Source organism: Lissotriton helveticus, chromosome 5_1, assembly GCF_964261635.1.
Source record: "Lissotriton helveticus chromosome 5_1, aLisHel1.1, whole genome shotgun sequence".
NCBI classification, from domain to species: domain Eukaryota; kingdom Metazoa; phylum Chordata; class Amphibia; order Caudata; family Salamandridae; genus Lissotriton; species Lissotriton helveticus.
Window position 1 is genome coordinate 925401058 of NC_136065.1, and position 24295 is coordinate 925425352.

The window sequence follows — 24295 nt, forward strand, 5'->3', positions numbered from 1 at the left end:
AAGAAGGACCGTGAAGCTTGATTATTATAGTAAATTTGTCTTGATTTGGGCATTTCCATGCACCCCAGAGTGGGTGAAGAATAAGCTAGCGTTCCCTATTAGAGTGGAAGGTATACACAGATGAGCCCAATTAATACAGGAAGACAAGTTACTTCCCTGGGATGAACTATATAAGGTGTTGCAAGGCAATATTTTCAGATTTAAATATCTGCAGTTGAAATGCTGGTCACAGTTTGAGCATTAAGGGTTGGAACACTAACCAACTGGAAGAACTCCTGTTAAAAGAGAACCCAAGGAAAAAAGAAGTATCAATATGACTCTGGAGATTATTAGATACCATAGATGGTGACTTTGCACTGCCAGAGGAGATCTGGGGAGGAACTTTGTTGAGTACACAGATTAAAGACTTAAGTCAAGTATCAATGTACCTTCTTTATACTATGACTAATCCTGCCTTTTTTAAGACAAAATCATTTGTTCTCCTTTTATAGAGCCTATTGGATGCCCCGCAGGTTCTCGAAACTGGGAAAAAGGAATACTACTAAATATATGAATTGTGGACTTGAGAAGGCTGATGATAGTCACATGTTTATGGAGTGCTCCAAGATTTAAAAGTACTGGGAAGCTGTGGGTAAGATAATAAACATTTTGCGAAGAGACATTCAGGTAAGCCTTAGTTTAATCATCTTTGGCAGCATGGACTACCCTCAGAAGCTAAGGAACAATAAGAGTAAACTGCTATTTTATTTGATACTGCTTGTATCCTGGGAAATATGTAGAAAGTGGTTATCTGTGGTACCACCAAATAGTGCTGAGTGGCTAAATGCTGCAATGTATATTTTAAAATTGGATTCCACCGCCAGAACCATTAAGCGATATTTGGCAATAACTGGTGAACTGGGTAGGGTGGAACAACCTGAGTGAGAAGAGTTGAAGTGCACACACTGATCTATCAGGTGATACTAGTTTTTGTTCAATGATTATAATAGCCCCTGACTTTGGTACCTGTCAGCGAATGGGTTGTATCCGAAGAGAAGCATAATCCTTATAAGTATGCCTGCCCTTGATTCCTTGTTTGGATAAAAGGTCGGAATACTGGATAGCTAGGGTCAAAAGCCTGAGCGAAATAAGGACAAAAATATATAAATACAACACATTGGGTCTCCTTATGATGTCCAGCAGCATCTATCGTCCCTATCAAATAATGAGGTCCACAAGAACATTGTGGCTCTCCTTACTTCCACTAAGAAATTTCAGATTGCTGTGATAATCATGGGAATTGAAGCACTACCAGAGGAAATTAGACCTGGAATTACCCATTCCTCTAGTAATTCCTAATTTTTCAGGGGATTCTCAGAGTTCTGCCCATCTTCCCTGTTAACTCCGACCCCCTGGAGTTGATGGGGTCCGCAGTATTGTGAACTCCCGGAAGTGGAATTAACACACACATATCTAGGGCACTCTATTCTATCCTATTCTACAGTTATATAGCACATGGCTACCCTTAGGCGTAGCACTGGTAGCGCGGCATAACCAGTTTAGAGAGGGTTCAAGAGAACTGGTATGGGAAAACAAGAGATTAGAGAGATCTGGTCAAGAAAAGCCAAGTCTTTAAGAGTTTTCAGAAGGGAAGTTCCATTTTGGCTGATAAAGGGAAAGCGGGAGGCCATTCCATAGTTTAGCCGCGCTGAAGCCAAAAAAGCATCCTCCAAATGTTGCCAATCTGAACCTAGGAACATTAACTAGATGGGGCATAGAAGAGCGCAAATTTCTACCAGGGAGGTAGGGGATGCTAGAGTATGGGCAACCATGGGCCCTACATCAAGGCGTGCCCTATGTTCAATGCAGAGTAATTTGAACTTGATCCTCTCTGCCACTGGGAACCAGTGAAGAGTGGCCAGGGCTTGTCGAGCGGATTGATGTCTATGTAGATTGCGCAGAAGCCGGGCAGTAGAATTCTGCATCATCTGCAAGTTTCTTATCGTGGACTTGGGGGCTACCAAGTATAGAGGGTTGCTGTAGTCCAGGCGAGAAAGCCACCAGCCTCTTCGAGATAGTAGGCCAAAACAGATGGCTGACAGCTTTACTGCTTGGGTGTTAACATTCAAATATTTATCCAGGCACATTCCAAGGCTCTGTATAGCAGTTGTTGGGGTGGGAGGGGTGTTAGACAACTTGGCCAGTTCAAATTAACTTGTTCAATGCGTTGGACGTCTGGGAGCCGTCTGACGCCACAATGCTCATGTGCGTAGGACATCTCCCGGCCGTCCTCGCACATGGCACAGGAAATCCCTCTTTTGCGGGCACCAGAGGGATTCCCTTTCAATCAAAACAACCCCGTGAGCTGGGGAAGAGCTTTCCCAGCTTCCGAAGGTGTTCTGCTAGTTTCTCTGAAATGAGGATCGGCACGCACATTGCGCTGATGTCATTTAAAAGAAACTGAAACTCAGTTTCAGTTTCACTGCCTTGATGCTCAGGGGGCTATTTCAGCCCTCTGAGCATCGAGGCAGACAGGAGTGGTATCATTGGAAAGAGGAGAATCTCCCCCTTCCAATGGTACCCCTCCCTAGTGGATCCCTTCTTGGGGATTGCCTCAGGGCGATGCCCAAGCAGGGATCCACCCACACAGCACTAAGGAGGAGGGAGTGACCCCTTGGGCAAGGGCTTTTGCTCCCCCCCATATTTTTGGTCCAGACCAGTCTTTCTGCCCCCCAGGAGACAGATGGGGGCACTAGCTCTGAATCTGCCCCCCTCGGGGGGGCAGAAAGCACACTAGGCACCAGGGATTTATTTTATGTATATAGGGGTGGAAGCTGCCCAAAAGGGGCATGCCAATGACCCCCCACCCCACCAAAAAAATCCACAGTCTTTCTGCCCTGGGAGGCAGATGGGGCAAGAGCCCCCGATCTGTCCCCCCAGGGGGCAGAAAGAACACTAGGTACCAGGTTCTTTTCTAATGGCTTTAGGGTTGAGGGTTGAGGGCTACCCAGAAAGGGCATGCTAATACTCCCACCCGCCCCAAAAGTTCCACAGTCTTTCTGCTCCCCAGAGACAGATGGGGCAATAGTCCCTGCTCTGCCCCCAGGGAGGGGGGCAGAAATACCACTAGGCACCAGGGAGCCCGGGGTCAAAAATCCAAGTGACCCCCCTTGCAAAACCAGGTTATTTTGTGATTGGTATTTTTGACGTCTCCACAATATGTTTTGGGGCCCTTGCCTGGTGGGTACTTGGACCACCCACACCAGTGATGTACCATTTTTATTGGGAGACTTGGGGGAACGCTGGGAGGTGGGAAATTTGTGTCAGTGCGGTGATCTCACAACTTTACCACTCAGAAACATGAGAAAAATGTGACTTCTTCAGCTAAATTTGAGGTTTTCAGGGAATTCTGGGTAGGAAAGCGTTGGGGGAGACACAGAAGCCTTACCTCCCTGGACTCCTCCAGGTGTCTAGTTTCCAGACATGTCTGAGTTTAGTAGGTTTCCCTAGATGGCCGCCGAGCCCGGGCCAAAAACCCAGGTGATCCCCCTTACAAAACCAGGCAGTTTTGTGATTGGCAAATTTGATGTCTCCACAAAACGTTTTGGGCCCTTCTCTGCCACGGGTACTTGGCTCACCCACACAAGTGAGGAAGCATTTGTATCTGGAGACTTTGGGAAATGCGAGGTGGGTGGAAGTTTGTGGATCTACGCAGATTTCGGAACTTTCCACCATAAAAATGTTTGAGGTTTGCAAGTGATTCTGGGTAACAGAACGTGGTGAGAGCCACACAAGTCACCCCATCCTGTATTTCCCAGGGTATCTAGTCTTAAAAAATGTATAGGTTTGCTAAGTTTGCCTAGGTGCCGGCTGAGCCGGCTGAGCTAGGGTTCAAAATACACACCTGGCCACATTGCAAACAAGCACTGAAAATTCAATAGGTATTGCCTTTGATTAAGTTAAAGCCATGTGCTTTCCTAATGGTACTGTATAGCAAAGCAAATGGCTTTAACTCAATGAAAGGCGAGACCTAATGCATTTTTAATGCTTGTTTTTATAACTTTGCTCTCTTTAGTGAGTTTAGTGTGCAGGGAAATAAAAGATGAACCCCTGGGTCCTTGTTTGTGTGACTCTCCAGCTGACAGCGAGCAGCACCTAATGTTCTTATAAGTGCAAATATTTCGCAATGCGTTGAACAGTGCCAGATCCTGCGGCCACGGAAAGTTTGTCTCCAGATATGGTGGGAAAAAAGATGGCTTTTATTTAAGGCCAAGGATGTGGCTTCCAATAGTGCACCGGGTGCAGTGGCACCTGGACTGGGGGGTGGGTGGGGGGAGAGGGTGCATTGAACCCTGGTTATCGCTATTTTTCACCGTTTAAACAGCTGACAGGGGGGTCCATTCCTTCCTTGCACTAGGGCCCATGACACACTGGGTATTACACTATTTTCCAAAACATTTAAAAAACAGTGCCCTATAATTGTCTGTTGTCTAGCACAAGCCACCTGGTGGCTGAACTTCCACAACAAAATAAACCTTACTGCCAAGCCGTCTTGTCCCGTTTGTTTGCGTAAGTATTGTGTGCTACCTCAACTTTCACCGTGAAACATAATAAATTAGGAACAAAGCGTCACAGTCTTGTCAGAAATATGAACTTAAATAATGGGCTCGAGTTATGGATCTGGTAATAAGACACGTAGCGCGTAACCCGAACCAGCTCCGCATTTCAACTGACTGCGCATTTTTGCTCAGTGGACGACTGTTGTGCCATAGCGGCCATATGCTACTCACCAGATGTGCTTGTTTATTAGCTGCCTGCAACTTTTCATTTTTGAAAATTTTATGGCTGCAATTCATAAACCCAGAATACTTCATTCACCACAAGCAACTCTCGGGTCCGAGATCACACAGTGCAAAGGTCACAATTGTCACAACTGTGACAGCCCGAGGACTCAATCGATGGTGACAAGCAGACGGCCACGCGTGTTAACAGGCACCGCATGTGCTCTCTTTAAAGCACAGCTTTCCAAACTTTTCATGTTGGTGACACACCTTTTTGCGAAAGGGACATGACCGTGCCAAGGTTGTATGCACGAAATCTGCATGCATTTTATCACCCGCCTAAGGATTACATTGCTGCGTCAGCCTGCCTTAAATCGAACCGGTGGCCTACAGCCCACTGAGCCATCTGTCCAGTACCGGTACGCTTTTGTAACCTGCACACATATCACTTTTTCCTCCTGTAATGTATCGTTTGCTACCTCTTGTATTTTGTTTGCTCACAATTGTCACTATTGCCTCAAGTAACTTAATGTTTGCTTTTGTAATTTGTTCACTTGTAATTTTCTCCTCATGTATCATTACTGTTCCTATTGTGAAGCGATTAAAAGTCTGCCTGTCCCTTCGGGTAAAGTCCGCGCTATATAAAAAAACATACAATAAATAAACAAGTCTCTCCTGGAACATTTGTAAACCGGAGTTAGGGCCAGAGCTGACAACGTCTGTACTGGGGAACCAGGTGCCAATCTCCACATTTTTGATTGGTCCTAAGGTCTGTCCAAGGTCGATAAAATAGGAATCAGTGAGTGTGGAAGTGGAAGTGTGCAAGAAAGCAATTCAGATACGTGGCGACTGTAAAAGCCTTCCCATACGTTCTTTTGTTATGTCCTGAATAGTGCCTCCCACCGCCACCCATTAGATTTTACAGCCCCCTCTTAGCGCCCACTGTGAAAGATCTTTGGATAAGCAAATGACTCAGCAGACACACCCCTGCTCTGATTTACAAAGCAGCTCACGCTGGGTCCTGGAGACGAGCTCCATTGCCTCCCCTTTGGAAGTCGCTGCAAGTGGCCTGCAGCACCAGAGATTAGTCACGGATCCGCGAGACGCGCCCCAACGCACGCCTCGAGGGGGCCTGACTGGGGGGCCTGACTGGCGCGACACACCTATGTACGGGGCGCGACACAGTAACGTGTCGCGCCACACAGTTTGGAAAGCTGTGCTTTAAAGGCTGTAGATGGAGAGGTGCTGTCCGCACACTGAACCAGCAGGGAAAATTCGAGCACTGCAAGAACGGCTCCCTGATCGAAAGAGCGCGGGAACAAAAACAAATACATCAGAGGATGCAGCTTAAGTGGGCGGGCACCAATAAAAATAGATCAAAGTAACCATCCTGCAAGAAATATTCAACGGTAGGACTGGACTGCGATATCATAACACGCCCAATGGATGTATTCTCAGTCAGTCACAAATGCTGCTTTTGGAACCTCGCGCTCCAACGTCCTGTCTGCGGGAAGTGCACAGCGCCGGAGATGGGCGCCAGTCAATAAATGAACAACAAGCATTACACAGACTGACATGAAAAAACAGATGGCCCTGAGCGCGCAAACTCAAAACACACACTAATACAACACACCCACTAAAGGTGAGAAATAGCGTTACGACAGAAGGAAAGCAGGAGAGCCAGTCCGGGTGGGCCGGACAAAAAAGCCAAAAGGAGGCCTCCCAGAAAGCTCATTTCCAATGGCAGCCCACCGTTTACCCTAAACGGTGATGCAAACCAATGTAAATAAGGGGTGGGGCTTCAAGCACTTTTCTCAAACTCAGTTTCAGGGTCAGTTTTAACTGGAAAAATATGATGTGTCCACGTTGTGTTTTGAGCCGTTTCCTGTCACGGGCACTAGGCCTACCCACACAAGTGAGGTATTAATTTTATCTGGCAACTTTGGGGTGGGTGCAGGGGCGGCCCCTCCATGTGGGCAGAGGAGCGTCGCCCCACTGCTTCCTCGCAGTGCGAGAAGCAGAAAAATAAAAAGGTATTTTAAACACCATTTTATGTTTCTGCTTCTCGCACTGTATGCAGAAAGCATAAGGCATGATTTGTTTGGGGGCAGGCCGGTTGGCATTCCTGCTCCAGGCAGGCGAGGAGTGGCTTGCCCACTGTTGTGGGCACTGACTGTTAGCTCGGTCCAGGGCCGACCAAACTAGACATGCAACATATCCGGATACTCTATGTAGCCTGCATGAAGCCTATATAGAGAAAATGGCCTCCCCATGGACGCCTGTAGGGTCGGCATCCTAGCCAATCACAACACTGCCATTGCAGCATTGTGATTGGCTTAGGGGAGGAGAGGGCGGCTGCCTGCTTCCTGTAAGGTGCAGAGAGAGGAGAAGAGATGTGACGTGGGACCGGAGGAAAGTTTAAATCTTTTTTATTTATTTCGTTTAACCAAGCCCTCCTCATTCGACCCTCTTCCAGTGCAAATCCCCACCCACAAGTCATGCCAGCAACGACTGGGTGGGTAGAAGTTTGTGGATCCACGCAGACTCCAGAACTTTCCATCACAGAAAAGTTTGAGGTTTGCAAGGGATTCTGGGTAACACAACCTGGTGAGAGCCACTCAAGTCACCCCATCCTGGATTCCCCAGTAATCATATATACAGATTAAGGTATATTAGAAAGGGAGTAAGACAAGAGATCTAATAGTCCAGGAGAAAAGCAGGAGAGACACGATATCCGGCTGAAACTTGTCAACTTCTTTTCAGAACAGAGGGGTGAATGGTGGATAATTTACTCACTTCCCCACCATCCTTTGGTAGCGAGATACCGCTTAGCCCTAGCAAGGGAATCCATGAATAATATAGATTTTTGGATATCCCTTAGTTAGTTTTAACTCATTGTCTGCACTTGCTTTCTTAATATCCTGTCCTTTTCTTTATGTTTGTATGTTCTTCCCCAACGTATTGCTCCACCTCTAGCGTTGGTCTGCGCAGAGGTTCTGTAGCAGCCCTATGATGAAGCATGCCACAAAATGTTATGGGTGAGGGCAGTTTTTTCAAAACATTGCATTTTGCTATCATTTATTTTTCTCATAAATTGCGATCTATATGTCCTTATTTCCTAGCGAGCGATTAAAAGACTGCCTGTCCCTGAAAGCAGCGAAGATGGTGATTTCAGCACCACAAACCCCTTATTGATACCATATGCAGCACATTTTCCCCATTTAAGAAAAAATAAATGTTCCTGTATTTTGACTAATTTCTGGGTCCCCTCCAAGGGAATCCACAATCCCTGGGTACCTTTAAAAAAGGACGCAAATTTGCCATGGATATCTTATGTGGACAAAAAGTTACAGGGGCCTAAGTGTGAACTACCCTTAATAGCCCCAAAAAATGGCTTAGCTCCGAGGGGAAAAGCCTCGCAGCAAAATGGTTAAAACGAGGGCGACAGGTTGTTGCCTAGCAGCATGAGCTCCGTTTTTCATCCATTTAATTTAAGGCAGGAGCTGTTCATCCAATCTGCAACTTTTTCTAGGCAAGCACCTAGTACCAAGGAGGGGGAATTCTGGCTTTCGATGAGGGAAAAGACCAGCTGAGTGTCTCCAGAGTAAAACACAGTAGTGGTGAGGTCAGGTGAGGCGAATTTCGACATACGACGCCGAGGGGAAATTTATTATTTATTTAATTTCCTCTAATTTTCCCTTGTGGTCGTCTGTCGAGTCCCCCACCAAACCCAGGTCCCAGCGCTCTAACCTGCATGGGCAGCACCGTGTAAGACACTATCGATATCCCAAATGGATGAACGATCTCAGCAAGTGGCCTCATGTAAACATTAAATAGACTAGGCTTCGAGTGTGAACCCTGAGGTACTCCGCATTCTAAGGAGAGAATCTCTGACGTAACAGCTCCATCAAAGACCTGGAAGGTCATGCTTTCACGGAAGGACTACAGCCAAGAAAAGGATAGTCCTGAAGTACCTGCTTTCCGCAGTCTTTCGTGTTATGGCCGACTGTATTGAATGCTGAACTAAGATCTAAAAAGATTGGCTGTGGAGTCTCCTTTGTCCAGCAATTTTTTTGCTTCTTCTACTACCCCCAAAAGAGCAGTCTCAGTTCCATGGCAGGGTTCAAAACCGGTCTGTATGGGGTGCAAAATATCGTAGTTTTCTAAATAGATTGATAGCATTGGGTTGACATGTTTTTCTACGCTTGAAGTGAAATCCACTGTGGAGTTTGAAGAATAATAGCAAATACAGTGGCAATGTATCTAATTTCACCACACCATATATTCTTTAACGCTAACGAGTTAGTCATCATTTATTTAGGCTCTGCATTTAAAAGTTACAAATCGCTGACTTCTTACACGTTTGTTAAAGAATCCAGGCCTTTGAAAACATCTCTGGGAAGTGTTTGAAGATTATTATTCGCCAAGCTCCTAGAACAAAAATAGATAATATGAGTGAGCTATTAATTTACCATGAATTTATCAATTCAAAAATATTGCATTTTATTCACAGATAATATTTTGTTTTGTTTGACATGCACATTATTCATCAAAAATGCAACACTTTATCTTATGTCAACAGAAATGAGTTGTTACATTGACCATATTATTTGCCACATTCCATACATATTTTACCATTCCAGTTCATGGCCATCCTGCAAATTGTTGTGCTAAAATCCAGTAAAATCAAAAAATTGAGTATTTTAATGGCAAGGACTCTCAAAGAAGAGTCCAGAGAGAATCCCTGTGGAGTAGTCTGCGTTCTGTCTGACATTATTAGCATCGTTGCCACTAATAAAGGAATTACAATATCCTTGATATCCTTTAAGAAGCAGAATTGTACTTTTTCTTATAAAACATTTGGTGAATTAATCCTAAACCTCTAATATAAGTATATACTCTTAAATATATCTTATTTTGCACAAAAATGTTTCTAAAATAGATTCAAATGACATGTTATTTTGTGAAGATGTGCCAACTGTTTACTATTTCTCCGTTATACTCGTACCAGGCCGTCATCAGTCATGTCATTTGCTAAACAAGCATTGGCATAGCCAATAGGTCTCGCATTTGGGACCTTATAAGTGCTTAGACATGCAACAGTTGATGTTGCACCAAGGATACTGTGCGGCATAACTAAATACTTTTAAGGTCTCAAAAGCGAGACCTATTGGCTATGCCAATGCTTGTTTTTATCTCTGTTTTGCTTCCTTACTGCCTTCCTACTATGTAATGCTATTTCCTTCTGTTTTTAACAGAGTGTATGTAAAGCGCTCTGATACCTACGGGTCAAGCTAGCGCTATATAAAACTTTTAAAATAAAAATAAAATGAATAAATGGTGAAAAGGAAAGTGGTGGTGAAACCTGGGGATTTGTAGTGTTTAAAGGCAGCCACTGAGGCACTCAATATGTACAGCTGTGTCTAAAAGTAATGCTCGCTGCGGGATTCAGAGGGCTCAGCCGAACGTGAAAAGCACTGAGGACACGGGAGGGTGTGGGGCAGAGGGAGTCTGGCAGAGAGGACGAGCAGACTTGGAGTGGGAGAGAGATGACAGTGTCCATAGGGGACGGACGAGAGTCATTAAGGATTTAGGTGAGGTCTGGAGACAAGAGAGGCCTGGAGAGAGAGAGGGTGGGGAGAGAACATGCTGGCAGGGCAGGAGAAAGAGGCGGATATAAGGGCACTAGTGAGTGTAGCGGGGCGAGGCCGCGTGCTGTAGGAGACTGCGCTGCAGGAGACTGGTGGGCTCCTGGTTCTGACCCGGTACGACCTCCTTCCTTACAGACAGAACCATGGGGAACGGAGTCCGAGGATCACGACGATGAAGAACGCGGCTCCTTTAAGTGGATCTACAAGGAGGAGGAGGATCCGCCCAGAGGACACGTCAGCAGGACCGGAATGGCCAAAAGACAGGAAGCGATGTGGATGGCGTGTGACTCACCCCCAAAGTGCCGGAGAGGAGTGAAGACGGAGAACCAGAGACCGGAGACGGGAGAATCGAAGGAAGAAGCGGAGAACCCGGAGAACAGCTGGGAGCAAGCGGAGGAGCGGCCGAGGGAAAGCCAGGAGGCCAACGACCCTGCGAGTCGCCGTGCCACTCTCCCGGGGGAGGAGCGTGGCTTGCCCAGGTACGTCAGCGTATGGCGGCTTGGGTGGGGAGCAAGCGTGTAACATAGTGTAAAAAGCCCCCGTTTGAGATCCTGCGTCTCCCCCCCCCTCTTGTGTCCGTTTACCCCGCGTTTATCCTCACCGTCTGTTTCCTCCCCTCACCCCAGCACTGAAGTGTGCTAGAGTTGTGTGATCACTGGTGGTTTGCTCTCCCAACTCACTACACCTGGGTCCCCCGGTGCATGCATTCCCCGCGGACATTGGAACTAACGGCCCCTTTCTGTTGGTCTCCCCTTTGCCTGGGTTACCGGAGCCAAGACGACGGCCAAACACCACAACCGTGACCAGACCTCGAAGGGGCAGCAACACCCAGCCTAAGAGGAAGAACACCCGAACGTCACAACGGAACCCAGTCAGTTCGCGAGGGAGAGACTTACGTTCAGAACAAGGAGAACTCTCATGTTAAAAACCCAACGTGGAATACCAATAAAGCCCTCGTTAACCCCAAGAAGTAGTGTCCTGCCTGTTCCTACCCCACCAACCGATACCGCCCCAACCCCTGGTATACAGGGCCAGTCCACAGTGAGGAAGAGGAGGCATCGGCGGGGGAAGCATATCCTCAGAGAGGCATACAGGGCATAGAAGAGGCAGCAGACGCAGCAAGATGTACAAGAGGCCAGAAAAGGAAGGTGATGTAACGGCCAGGACTGCCGACTGTGGCGCTGGGGAACCAGATTCGAGTCTTGGCGTCCTCTGCTCAACATCCTGGGATTCCAGGCAAATCACTTAATCTCCCCCATTCTAACAAAGAATGAATGTGTCCTTGTGTAACATAACTGATGATCATGTAAAGCGCTCCGATACCTTCGGGTCGAGTTTGCGCTATATAAATCTGCCCAAAAAAAAAAAAAAGAAAGGAGGCGAAACCATCATCACGAGGTAGAACGGAAATGCTGAATCAGAAGAAAAGGGCAACGTGGCAAAAGGGTGCCAAAGAGAAGAAAGTGCTTTGATGCCCTACTCCAGAGGTCTTCAAACTTTTGGGTGCCGAGACCCCCCCTGTCAACATTTTCAGTCATAAGGACCCCCTCCTGACAAACATTTCTAAACCTGTAGGCAGGACTACTGGATTTATGAGGCAGGTGAGGACCAAATTACATGACAGGCTTGACCAAATTGTGTGGGAAGAAAATTTAAATAATGTTATGTGATGCCGCGTTATTTTGGGATAGAATTGCTTCATTATTTTGAAATTTTTTGCACACGGTAACACTGAGGAAAGATTTCACCCCATCAGTACCAGTTTATAACCAAAATAGAGCAATTAACATCAGAAAGATGTCAAGTCAACCTTTGTGATGGGCCTTCCACGCCGCAGGAATACTTGCTGCCACATTAGAAGCTCACCTGGCCCTGGTCGGGAGCAGCAGGGGTCCCTTAAAACCCTGGCGGTCTTGTGCAGAGGTAGGCAATTTACCCATGCCGCTTTCCTGTCACTCCTCCCTTCCATCCCTCTCTCCTCTCCCAATCCCGGATCCCTCTCTCACTTTGCAGGCCATTTCCTTTCACCCCTTTTTACAACTTCTGAACGCTCCCCATTCAACTTCTCACTTCACCCATAATCACCTCTTGCCATTCTGTCTTTTCACTGCCCTCATCTCTAACAGTCTCTCCCATTTATCTTATGGCCCCTCTTGCCCCGTCACCTCCCGTGCCCATCTGCATTTCTCATTCACCTTAAGTCTCTCCATTCAAATTGTTGTCTATTTATAGCTTACACCTCTCCAGTTCCCCATTCATCTTTCACATCTCTCCTTTGTTCTTCTACACCTTCTTGAACCAATGTCCCTCTCCCCTGTTACCTCAACATCAGTGCTTAATTTGAGCAGTTGGTTTCCGGTGCTCCGCACTGACACCTAAATGTGCACACTGGCACTATGACCGTCTGCCACATGGTGGCTTTGTCTGTGTAATTTAGAGATGAGCAGAACAGCTGTTTATTAATTCAATTTACATTAAAAACGATAAACCCCTGACATCCATGCCATTCTTATAGCTTTGGGGGCTTGAAATAGTCACACTTGCACAAGTGTTATGGTTGGTAGTTGCTTAGGTATTATGGGCAATAACAAAACAGCCTAGTTAATATGTGGGTAATGTCCTTATATTACAGCTTTTGTCTGGGAAATCTAAGGAGATAACGCAGTTTATATTCTGTTAATCATGGCTCACAATAATATTTATTACACAGTGGATAAGGGACATGTTGGGGGCCCATGAGATTCTGGAATGTGGGTGATCTTAGTCCTATAATAGTCCTTAATAGCACAGTTTCTGATGTCTATTATGTCCCTGTGGTGCTAGCTGGCAATAAATGTTACCCAACTCATTTTATCCTTACTGAGGTGGATCCACCGGGATTCGAACCTGTAACGTTTGGATACATGCAGATCCCCACAGTTGAGGTTTGGCGGACAGTGATTGTGATCATGCATTGCTAGGCAGTAGTCACACCAATAACAATGCTCTTATAAGAGTATGCAGATTGTTGTACTCCTGGCAGACAGCTTCTCTGCCAAAATGTCTACCCTATTAGACAGCTATCTTGGCAGACATCATGCCCCCATCAGACAGGTGGAGTGCCAGTGATTACGCCCTTATAACATTAACATTGTGTCGGTCACCAGGTCCCCTCAGTATTAACTGCATGCAGACTGCTATGCAATGAACTTTTTTTCTTAGCTCTTTGCAGTTTTTACAGAACAGAAAAAAAATACCTTGTTTTCGTCTTGAAATAATGTTTATTTCTGTATGCATATGGAAACCCAGTCACCTAAATTATGGCTAAGATGCACTGCTGGTGGATAAGCTTCTGTTAGTGTGGTAGCGGTGTGATTAAAGGTGGCAAGGGGCCAATGAATAAAGATGTACCGGTGGTACTCCCTCACATTTAACAATGCTCAGATGTTGACTTGCTGGGACACCTACAGGCAAAGCAATGCAGGTTATATTGAAAAGTTTCTTTAATTCAAAGGAGCGTCATCACATGTGCATTGTTTCTGTAGATGCCATTTCCAATTTACTCACAAATATTTATTTTTTCGTCTGGCTGGAGGGGAATAGAGGAGACTGCCCGGTTTAAAGCTACACCCAGCAAACCTTTTGTCAACAACCTTCAATAACTTCTCTAATTTTGAAAATTGCTTGAATTTGTTTTCTGCGGTTAGAGCACCCTGCTCTCATCTTTGACAACAGCTGTATCTCGGTTCTTCTATGAATAATAATCCTCTGCCAAAGCCTCTCCAGTTCTGTACCTGAGTTTGCTTCCACCATGGGTGTTTGAAAGAAGTCCTCATGTGCTGAGCCACAAATGGTCTTTAAAGACCTGTGAAAAACTCAGGCTTGCATTGCTGTGCGGAGCCCACAGCAGCTTGAGCTGAGACACACTACGGGGGAGGAAGGGGCTGAATCCATTGTAGTCTAATGGGCCTGGGCAGAAGTGTGACTGGGAATGCGCGACCCCCTTTCCATCACTTCACGACCCCCCTGGGGGTCGTGCCCCACACTTTGAAGACCCCTGCCCTACTCATTAGGCGCATGTGCCTAATCCCAATAAGCAGTGCTACAAAAAGGGATGTACGCTAAAAGATGAAGGTGGAGGTGGGATGGGCACCTGGGAGGTATGATATTATAATGAGGGGTGATGTAAAGAAGGACAGAAGGAGGGAACAGTGAGGCGAACTAATGAGACAGTCTGGTGGGCACAGGAGGGAGCAGGAAAGAGGCAAGATTTAGGGGAAAGAACTGAGATAAGAAGAAGAGAGAATAGAATAAATTGTTAGGACAGCGAAAAGGACATTTCGGAACAGCCGAGTGAGAAAGAGTCAAGAAACAGGGTCCAAACTTTAGAACAAGGAGGGGCGAAAGGATGGAAAAAAGTTTATACCGATTTAGAAGCCATTCTAGGGAAAGACTCCTAATTACGGCGGAATCCACAACGAGGCACATCAATAATGAGGTAGAAGGATTACACATTTAGCAAAATTTGACATAATGAGGCAGAACCATCCCGCAATGAGGCTAAAAAAAGCACAAACCGAAATTAGGCTCTGGGGGCCATTCGTGTGAGGCAGAGAGAGGTAGAGGGTGAAACAAAAAGACACAAAGATGTACAAGGCGGTGTACGAAAGCATGTAGAACTGGAAGGAGGAACACTACCCAAAGAGGCCGAGAGAGCTTTAAGAGGGCACAGGCACACAGAGCTAGAAGGGGGTACAGAGAGCCACAACAAGGCTCTCAAGGAGGTACAGCGAGCCAAGAGGAAAATAAGAGAGCCACAAAGCATCAAGGAGGTACAGAGAGAAGAGAGAATGCATAAAGACCCTTAGGTAGGCAGATAACTTCAAGGAGCACAGACAGACAGACAATGAGTTACACCGAGCCATAAGGAAGCAAAAACAGTCATAAGAAGGCACAGGCAGCCACAACGAGGTACAGAAGGCCGCAAAGAGGCATATGGGCACAAGGAGGTACAGAGGGTCACACAGAGGTATTATGACCCATAAAACAGCACAGAAACTCCAAGGGCACAAAGAGCTGCAATGAGTTACATACAGCCACAAGGAGGCACAGAACGCTGAAAGAAGGCACAGAGAGCCAACATGGGGTACTAAGGGCACAGGGAGGAATGGAACCTTAAGAGCCTCGCAGAGGTATCAAGAGCCATAAGAAAACTCAGAACTCCAAGGGCCACAGAGAACAGCAAGGGGGTAGAGAGCACAGTCAGGAGGCACAGAGCCTTAAGGAGGTACAGAGAACCACAGGGAGTGACAACCCCAGGGAGACAGAGGCAGCCGGACGGAGTTACACATTCAATATAGAGGTACAGAGGTCCCTTACACAGACTCAAGGAAACAGAGTGAGCCACAAGGAAGCAGAAGGAAGCACAGAGAGCCACAAGGAAACCGAGTGATTGAGAAGACACAAGGAAGCACGGAGATTCACAAGGAAACTGAGTGAGAAGACACAAGGAGGTGCAAGGAAGCACAGAGAACCACGAGGAAACAGAGTGACTGAGAATACACTAGGAGGCAAGGAAAGCGACAAGGAAACAGAGTGAGCCACGAGAAGACACAAGTAAGCATGGAGAGCCACAAGGAAAGAGAGTGAGTAAGAAGACACAAGGAGGCACAAGGAAGCACGGAGAGCCACAAGGAAACAGAGTGAGTGAGAAGACACAGGTGGCACAAGGAAGCACAGAGATTCACAAGGAAACTGAGTGAGAAGATACAAGGAGGTACAAAGAAGCACGAAGAACCACAAGGAAAGAGAGTGAGTGAGAAGACACTAGGAAGCACGGGGAGTGACAAAGAAACAGAGTGAGCCACGAGAAGAGACAAGGGTGTACAAGGAAGCACGGACTGCCACAAGGAAACAGAGTGAGTGAGAAGACACAAGGAGGCACAAGGAAGCACTGAGAGCCATAAGGAACAAGCAAAAGTGACGCGGCTGCGCGCCCGCACATCCATGAAAGTGATCGCGATCAATGACAGATGGCGGCGTGATCGCGATCAAAGACAGATGGCGGCCCGCGTGCACGCTCGCGTGCACTCAAGCTTCAAGCCAAACGCAAGCGCTAGGCCAGCCAAAGTGTGGGGTAGCACTTTGAGAACTCATCTACTAAATGTCTTGAGCAGCGCATGCGCTGGCTCAGCAAGACCTAAAAAACAGCTGCAACAAAAGTGACCTCAAGCACCCTTTGACTCCCAAAATGACATGGAGGAAGTGGACACTGACCCAATGACATCACTGGAAGAGAAGGCCTATGACCTTGCACAATGATGGTATCACTCATCTAATATCCGTACAATAATTATAAGATTAATAAAAACGTTACATACACAGATAAAGGGTTATTTACTTTTTTTACACTGGTTCTGCCAGACATGATACTACAAGGGCAGCCATCCCATATCCATGTACAATTGTTTTCATCAACATTAGGAGGGAGATTTACTAAGATGTTGTGCTGTGTTTACGTCACATAAGTGAAGCAAATCGCAGCAAAATCTTTTTCTCCCTATTTACTTTCCAGTGCTAAACCTGTTTAGCACTGGAAATAACAGAAAAGTAATGTGAAGCAGCGCACAGTGCTGCTTTGCATTACTTTGCCTCATGTGGTGTACCAAGTGTGGAGCATGGACATTTCCATGCAACCACCCAAGGGTTTCCATGCTAAACCCAATTTACTAAATAAAGTAGATTGGTTTTAGCGTGAGAAAACTGCACCCTTTTTAAGTAGGCGCACAGAAGGAGAAATCATTTCTTTTCTTCTTCCTTTAACGACTTTGCATACGTACTGCACTGTGCAGCACACATACAAAGTGGGAACAACTTTGAATTGTGTCTGGGGATCATATTTTGTACAAAACCCATGCTAGACTAATGCACACACCCTAGTGCTATGGCGCTAAAGAGTATGCGCGGGGCACGCCAGCTGTAATCAGCGCAGGCGAAAGGGAAAGAGAGAGAGCAATCTCCCCCCTCGTGTGTTTCACGAAGCCAGCATCCTGATTTAATACATAAATAGGCGCACATTATCAGTGAGTGATGGATTTTCACAGTACTGATATCCCACTGGCAGGTTCTTCATGGACGGTCTTAAGATGGATCTTCCAGCCTTCCTGGCAACCACAAAGTGGTGAAGGAAGCAGCTATAATTGAGTGACTACAGTACTGAACTACAAACACTCCATTGTCAGGCCAGTTCTCCCAAGTCGGTGGATCTCACCAGCAGCTAGGCACTCATTGGGCAAGACATTGGTATATTCCCTGGAACCACAGACGCCACATACTACTGTTAGCTCATTGTATTGACTGTCGCCTCCCTTTTACGTTTTGACTTTCAGGAGTAGTAAGTTTGAAGTCTCAAATGTTATTCGTGGAGTAAGAAGTGAGATTGAATGTCTAGTTTCAGTGACCACATCTATCACTTACAATATATATCATTTCCAGACAGTGTTATTTGTTTTATAAATGTGAACAGGCTTTATTTATGACAAAAAAGATGCATAGTAGCTAATGGATTTAAATTGCATTAATCATAATTTTGGTCAGGTTCTGCCAATACTCGGGCTCGCAGATATACAATTTTCAGAGTAAATGTCAAGCCATGCATCACATCTGGGTTCTAAATGAGTATAAGGCGTGCATCTCATGTTTACTCAGTTTCAAAGAGATTGGAAAATGAACACAGTTTATTTGACCAGCTGCAGACATGGTTCTGCATCTCCGTCACCAGTTGCGTGGGGCAGCAGTTCCTTCACTCTGTTTACGGGTGGGAGCATCTGTGGTTGCAGTGTTCATTTTGGGGAGCCATAGACTCTTCTGGGCATGTTTGCATAGAAAATTTGCAGTGCTTGGTGTAGAGTCAGTGGCTTGGAGGACTCATATCTTGAGTTACTGGCTCATGATGCAGATGAAGATGGCTATACAGAGGTTTAAAAGGTTCGCATGCACCAGTAAGCACAACCTCAGGAGGAATGGTCTGGCACACCAATACTACGGAGGCTCACAGGCCTTAAAACACAAGTTGACACAGCATTAGAGGGAACACTGTGCTGTGGCACTTCTATGGCGTTACATGGGCACTCACGCACAAGTCAGCCCCATGGAAGAGTGAACTGTCTAGCACATCACTTTCTAATTGCGACACAGATGTTAGGGACACTGAAAAGGGAAAGTGAGAACCTATGGTCAACACAATTGACTAGCAATTTCACAAGTTGCATCTCCATATCCTGTGGCTCACTTAATCCAGTCCTGTGTGCAAATCCCTGTTTTCGCAAGGGACGGAATTACGAATTTGTTTTAATTTTACGCAGTCGATATTTATCGGATACAATAAATAATCCAACATTTGATAAATTACGGCAACACACACCTGCTGAATTTTAACAGGGGAAATATGTATGGCATTTACTGTACCAAGCGGATTTTGGAGTGTTCCACACCAAAATCCGCATGTTATTCCCCCAAACTTCTAATAGGTGCTATTTATCACACCCGATAAATAACTAACCACACGGTGCGATGAAATAGCACCTTTACTTATAATCAGGGCCTTGGTGTCACAATCACGGTCAGGCTAGGCTGCAGAAAAAAGGACTCCGGTTTTGACAGTCTCTGTAGCACAACATTTCTCACAGCAGTCCACTAGACAGCTGGACTCTAGGCTGGAGTATGACAGACTGTGTATGTGGAGCAATCTGTCTCTTTCTCTTCTTAAGGCTACAGTGGAACAAGGTCTTTCCCTTAATCCTGTAGTATATGTACCAAGCATTGAGGAGAGACAGTTAATTATCCTGCCACTGCTGTGAATCTTTTTTCTCATAGGTTTACAGACGTTGTCGAAGTCAAAAGGTGAACTTTGATTCAGCTAAAAGCGCTAGCTGGCTTTATTCAGAAACAATGGCAGCTGGGCCCCAGCTAACCGACCACTCAGAAATCTTTAACATTCCGAAGGGAGTAAATTATTCAAGTGCCATTTTTTGTAGGCTGGGCCGACTATAGTGCTGGTGGCGCCCGGTGCAATAATTCTCTGGGGCGTCACCCTCTGTGGCCTTCTCCTCAGATTCCCTCGCTACCACCCTGCAAAAGTACTCCTCATTTCTCCTAACAAAATCGGACTGGGAGCCCAAAGCAGCCCTGGCAATTTTCGCAAACCAGCCCCTGGGTAAACACTGCCTGCCTCTGGGAGGCTGGAAACGCTTGCTTGCTGCTTTTGCTACTGGGGGCCAATTTTGCAGCACTGCTGCAACACCGGCCCCCAGTAAAAAATCGGGCCGAGCATCTGCAAAACAGGCACCCAACGTTCCAGCCTCTCGTAAAAATGCCTGATGCCCAGTACGGCCAATACGGTCCTGTCTACACAGCCCCTCTCTCAAATACATTTTATTTGTTTTAAAGCGCTGGTAAAGGCTAGCTTTACTAATCCACTCAGCTATCCACATAAAATACAGATCTGTTCTTTGCAGCAGCCTGATTAACCCTTTGCACTACTTTATGGTGAGACAAAACTGGTACTAGACAAAGCTCCTATTATGAAATTGTTATTGCTGCCTGAAAGTTGGACTCACAAGGAACTCTGCAAGGGGTGCTTTTAAATCATACATTATTGCTAAGCGCAGCACCCCCTGAGGTCAGTATTCCCCCTCCAGGTCAGCACCCAGTGTGGCCGCACTGGTCGCGCTGCCCTAAAGTCAAACCTGTCTGCAGGTGTGATGCATATCCATGCAACCACGTGAACTGTTGTTCTAGTTTTCTAGTTTGGAACCAATTTTTGAATCAGAGGTTGATGCAGAGCCCTGGCCATCTGGACAGAGCAAGACTCAGGACATGCAGGATGGTGCAGGCAGCCTGTTTCTTTGTTTAGGTGCACATCTTTGGCCACAAGTTTTTGTTCAGGTGTTTGCACCTATCTGGCCACATCTAAATCATATCAAATCCCAGATATTTTGTAAAGTGTTGTCCTGGTCAATTGTCATATCCTTTGATTTTGTAAAAAATATCATGCATTTCTTCCCAACTACTATTACCACAATGATGTAAGGGGGTCCTTAAATTGCATCGGAATATGATATATGCCAATTGGCACATGATAAGCATGGTGGGCTTTGTTGGGGGAGCACTGATTCTCCACACACTAGGCATTGAACACCTAATGGACTTTGCCATGCATTGTATGGGGTCAGTGTCTAAATTAAAAAAATAAATAAATAAGGGAAGGGCCTTTTTCTGTGGAGTCCACCATCAGCACTACTGAATGCCAAGGGTTTTAAAATACTGAGAATACCTAATCTTGATTCCACCTCATGACTCTTTATTCCATCGCCCTCCTCTTCATGTCTCTTTTTCTCACTTTTACAGACTTTCAACAATGCTTTCTCCCTTTGCCAATGTTTTCATTTCTTCTCTTTCTCCTTTTCTGCCTGTCTCTCTCTTGCTCTGCATCAAAGTATGACGTTGAAAAATACATTCCAATTCACAAGATTCGTGTTATGCTTTTGTCATCCCATTTTCTGCTTTTCAGATCTTGGAATACATTTTTTACTTCCAACAATCATTGCAGTGCTCCATACAAAGGTTTAATCAAATCGCTTATACAACGACTGGAAGTACTCAGATCAGTGCTTAACTTGTAGCTTGCACCACCCATCGCACTTGTAATCGCTGCCAAAACAACTACTAACCATCTCTCTTGCATGTAAATGCGCCAGTTCAGATTATTCCAGGTCCCCAAAGCTAAAGGAATGGTTTAGAAGGCAGGTATTAGCACTATTTTAATGTATATTGTATTTCTAACATCCATTGTTCTGCTCATCTCTAAATTAGATGAGCAGCGCCACCATGTGGTAGACTGTTCTGAGTTTGGTGTTGACAATTAGGTGCTGGCACCGAGCACAGGAAATCAATTAAGTGCCGGGGCTGAGCCTCGGAAAGCACCGGCTCAAATTAATCACTGACTCAGATCTCTTTTCCGAGAATCAAAGCATTGTATTGCCAGTCTGTCCATCGCACACTGGGTGTGCATAGCACATTGTGTACCTTATGCTGGGCTATGTTGGCTATTCACGAGTGCCATACACCCCTCATGCTGTGGAGTGGTATTGTCGCATCACATACTTGATGAAATGCACTGCACAGTTTGTGCAGGCTACATGCGCTCGGGCCACACTGTTGAGATAGGTATGCTGCCATCTGTCCACTCCTAAACGTATTCTGAGTTTACCTGTACATTTCCACTTCTCATGGTATGAGTCACATGTGCACCTCACTCCTGAGATTTGGCAAACAACTAGTTTATGCATTTCTTCTAACTGCCACTGTTGCGCTTATTGCAAGGACTGCCATCACTCGACAATGCATTGTCAATCTGTGCTTGGGAAATAGTTCAATGTGTGTAGTCAAGCCTGTGTGCTCTCCCTATGCTGACTGGCCTGAGTGAGTGAGCCTGCACATGTATACTCCTTTGCAGACTTTCGACTATGCGTTGCCAATGCCACCTCATTTACTTTTTAGAGCAGCACGGTAGTAAATCCCTGCCCTCCTAATCGGACCTGTGGTCCAGTGCTAGTTGTAGAGCGATGTCCAAGCTCGGAGTGGCGTCATTTGACAGAAACCCCAGCTCCATGCTAAACTGTCAGTGATAAAAGTGGCAACAGGACTCGGGGCAGGTCTCATCTGTACACCAATCTCGGTGACTCGCTGGAATATGTTCCATTGATTAAAAAAATACCTTTAATTTTGTTGCAGGTTTGCAAGGTTATTCTATTAGGAGACCTCAACTTCCACCTTGAAAACAAACACGACAGTAACACCACCTCCCTTCTGGACAACCTGGCCAATCTCGGACTCAAACAACTTGTTGACACCCCCACCCATGCAGCCGGACACACGCTCGACCCTATCTTCACCTCCAGCAAGCACATTTCCTTCGATCGCACCACAGCTCTCCATTGGACGGACCACAGCTGCGTTCACTTCAGCTACAAAACCTCCTTGACCCACAACGGCCCACAACCTATTCCTCGGAGAAACTGGAACAAAATCACCTCCGACCAACTCCTCAAATCACTCAACCAAAACCCTCCCACCCTCTCATTGGACCCAAACCAAGCGGCCACCAAACTCAAGCAATGGATCACCCACAGCGCTGACGAATTAGCACCCCTGAAAAAGCACCAGATCAAATCAGGCAGCAAAAAGGCTCCCTGGTTCAATGATGAACTTAAAAAATCAAATAAGCTATGCCGCACCCTAGAGAAAACATGGAGAAAAAACCCAACCACCGAGAACATGGCCACCCTCAAGGCAGCCACCCGCACACACCACCAACTGATTCGATCCACCAAGAAATCAGCATTCAAGGATCGTCTCAACAACAACGCCCACAACAGCAAGGAACTTTTCAACATCGTCAAAGAATTCACCAACCCCACCGCAGCATCCAACGATATCACTCCCTCCCAAGACCTCTGCGATGCGTTATCCTCCTTCTTCTACAACAAAATTGCCGACATTCACAACAGCTTCGAGAACACTCCCTGCGAACAACCCTCCCCACCCCCCTCAGATCCTACACCACCAACTAACAACCTCAGCGCCTGGAACCCAATCACCACTGAAGACACTATCCGCCTAATGAACTCAATCCACTCTGGCTCGCCAACCGACCCCTGCCCCCACCACATCTTCAACAAAGCCGACTCCATCATCGCATCCCATCTCCGTGATGTCATCAACTGCTCGTTCAACTCTGCCACCTTCCCAGAAAGCTGGAAACACGCCGAACTCAGCGCCCTCTTGAAGAAACCCACAGCAGACCCCTCTGAACTTAAAAACTACCGACCCATATCCCTCCTCCCTTTCCCCGCCAAAGTCATTGAGAAAGCCGTCAACAGCCAGCTCGCCGCCTTCCTTGAATCCAACAACTCCCTCGATCCCTCTCAGTCCGGATTTCGAGCCAAACACAGCACCGAAACCGCCCTCATTGCAGCGACAGACGACATCAGAACACTACTGAATAACGGAGAAACAGCGGCCCTCATTCTACTCGACCTCTCCGCCGCTTTCGACACAGTCTGCCTTATACAACGCCTCAGCAACATCGGCATACAAGGAAAAGCCTTGGGCTGGATCATCTCATTCCTCACCGGGAGAACTCAAAGAGTCCGACTTCCCCCATTCAACTCAGAGGCCACTGAAGTCATCTGCGGCGTACCACAAGGTTCATCACTCAGTCCCACCCTCTTCAACATTTACATGAGCCCACTCGCATCCATCGCGCGCCAACACAACCTCAACATCATCTCTTACGCCGACGACACCCAGTTAATCCTTTCCCTCACCAAAGACCCTAACACCGCCAAAACCAATCTTCACGAAGGCATGAAAGATGTAGCCGAATGGATGAAACATAGCCGCCTAAAACTCAACTCAGACAAAACGGAGGTGCTCATCCTAGGATCTTCCCCCTCTGCCTGGGACGACTCTTGGTGGCCTTCCGCTCTGGGCACAGCACCCATACCCACAGACCATGCACGTAACCTTGGCTTCATCCTAGACTCCTCACTCTCTATGTCCAGACAAGTCAACGCCGTCTCATCCTCCTGCTTCAACGTACTTCGAATTCTCAAAAAGATCTTCCGCTGGATCCCCCTCGAGACAAGAAAGACTGTCACCCACACACTGGTCACGAGTCGACTGGATTATGGTAACACACTATACGCCGGAATCACAGCAAAATTACAGAAAAAACTCCAATGCATCCAAAACGCATCAGCGAGACTCATATTGGACATCCCTCGCCAAGATCACATCACCGGACACCTAAAAGACCTCCACCGGCTTCCCGTCAACAAGAGA

General features: G+C 46.4%; 1 protein-coding gene across 1 annotated transcript in view; it reads right to left on the reverse strand.

Annotated features, from left to right (window-relative positions):
- The window catches only part of LGI1 (leucine rich glioma inactivated 1), a 379191-nt gene that overhangs the window by 56906 nt on the left and 297990 nt on the right, over nucleotides 1–24295 (reverse strand). The window contains exon 5 of the mRNA XM_078643390.1: nucleotides 9120–9191. Within this exon, the coding sequence (XP_078499516.1) occupies nucleotides 9120–9191 (72 nt within the window). The remainder of the gene's footprint in view (nucleotides 1–9119; nucleotides 9192–24295) is intronic.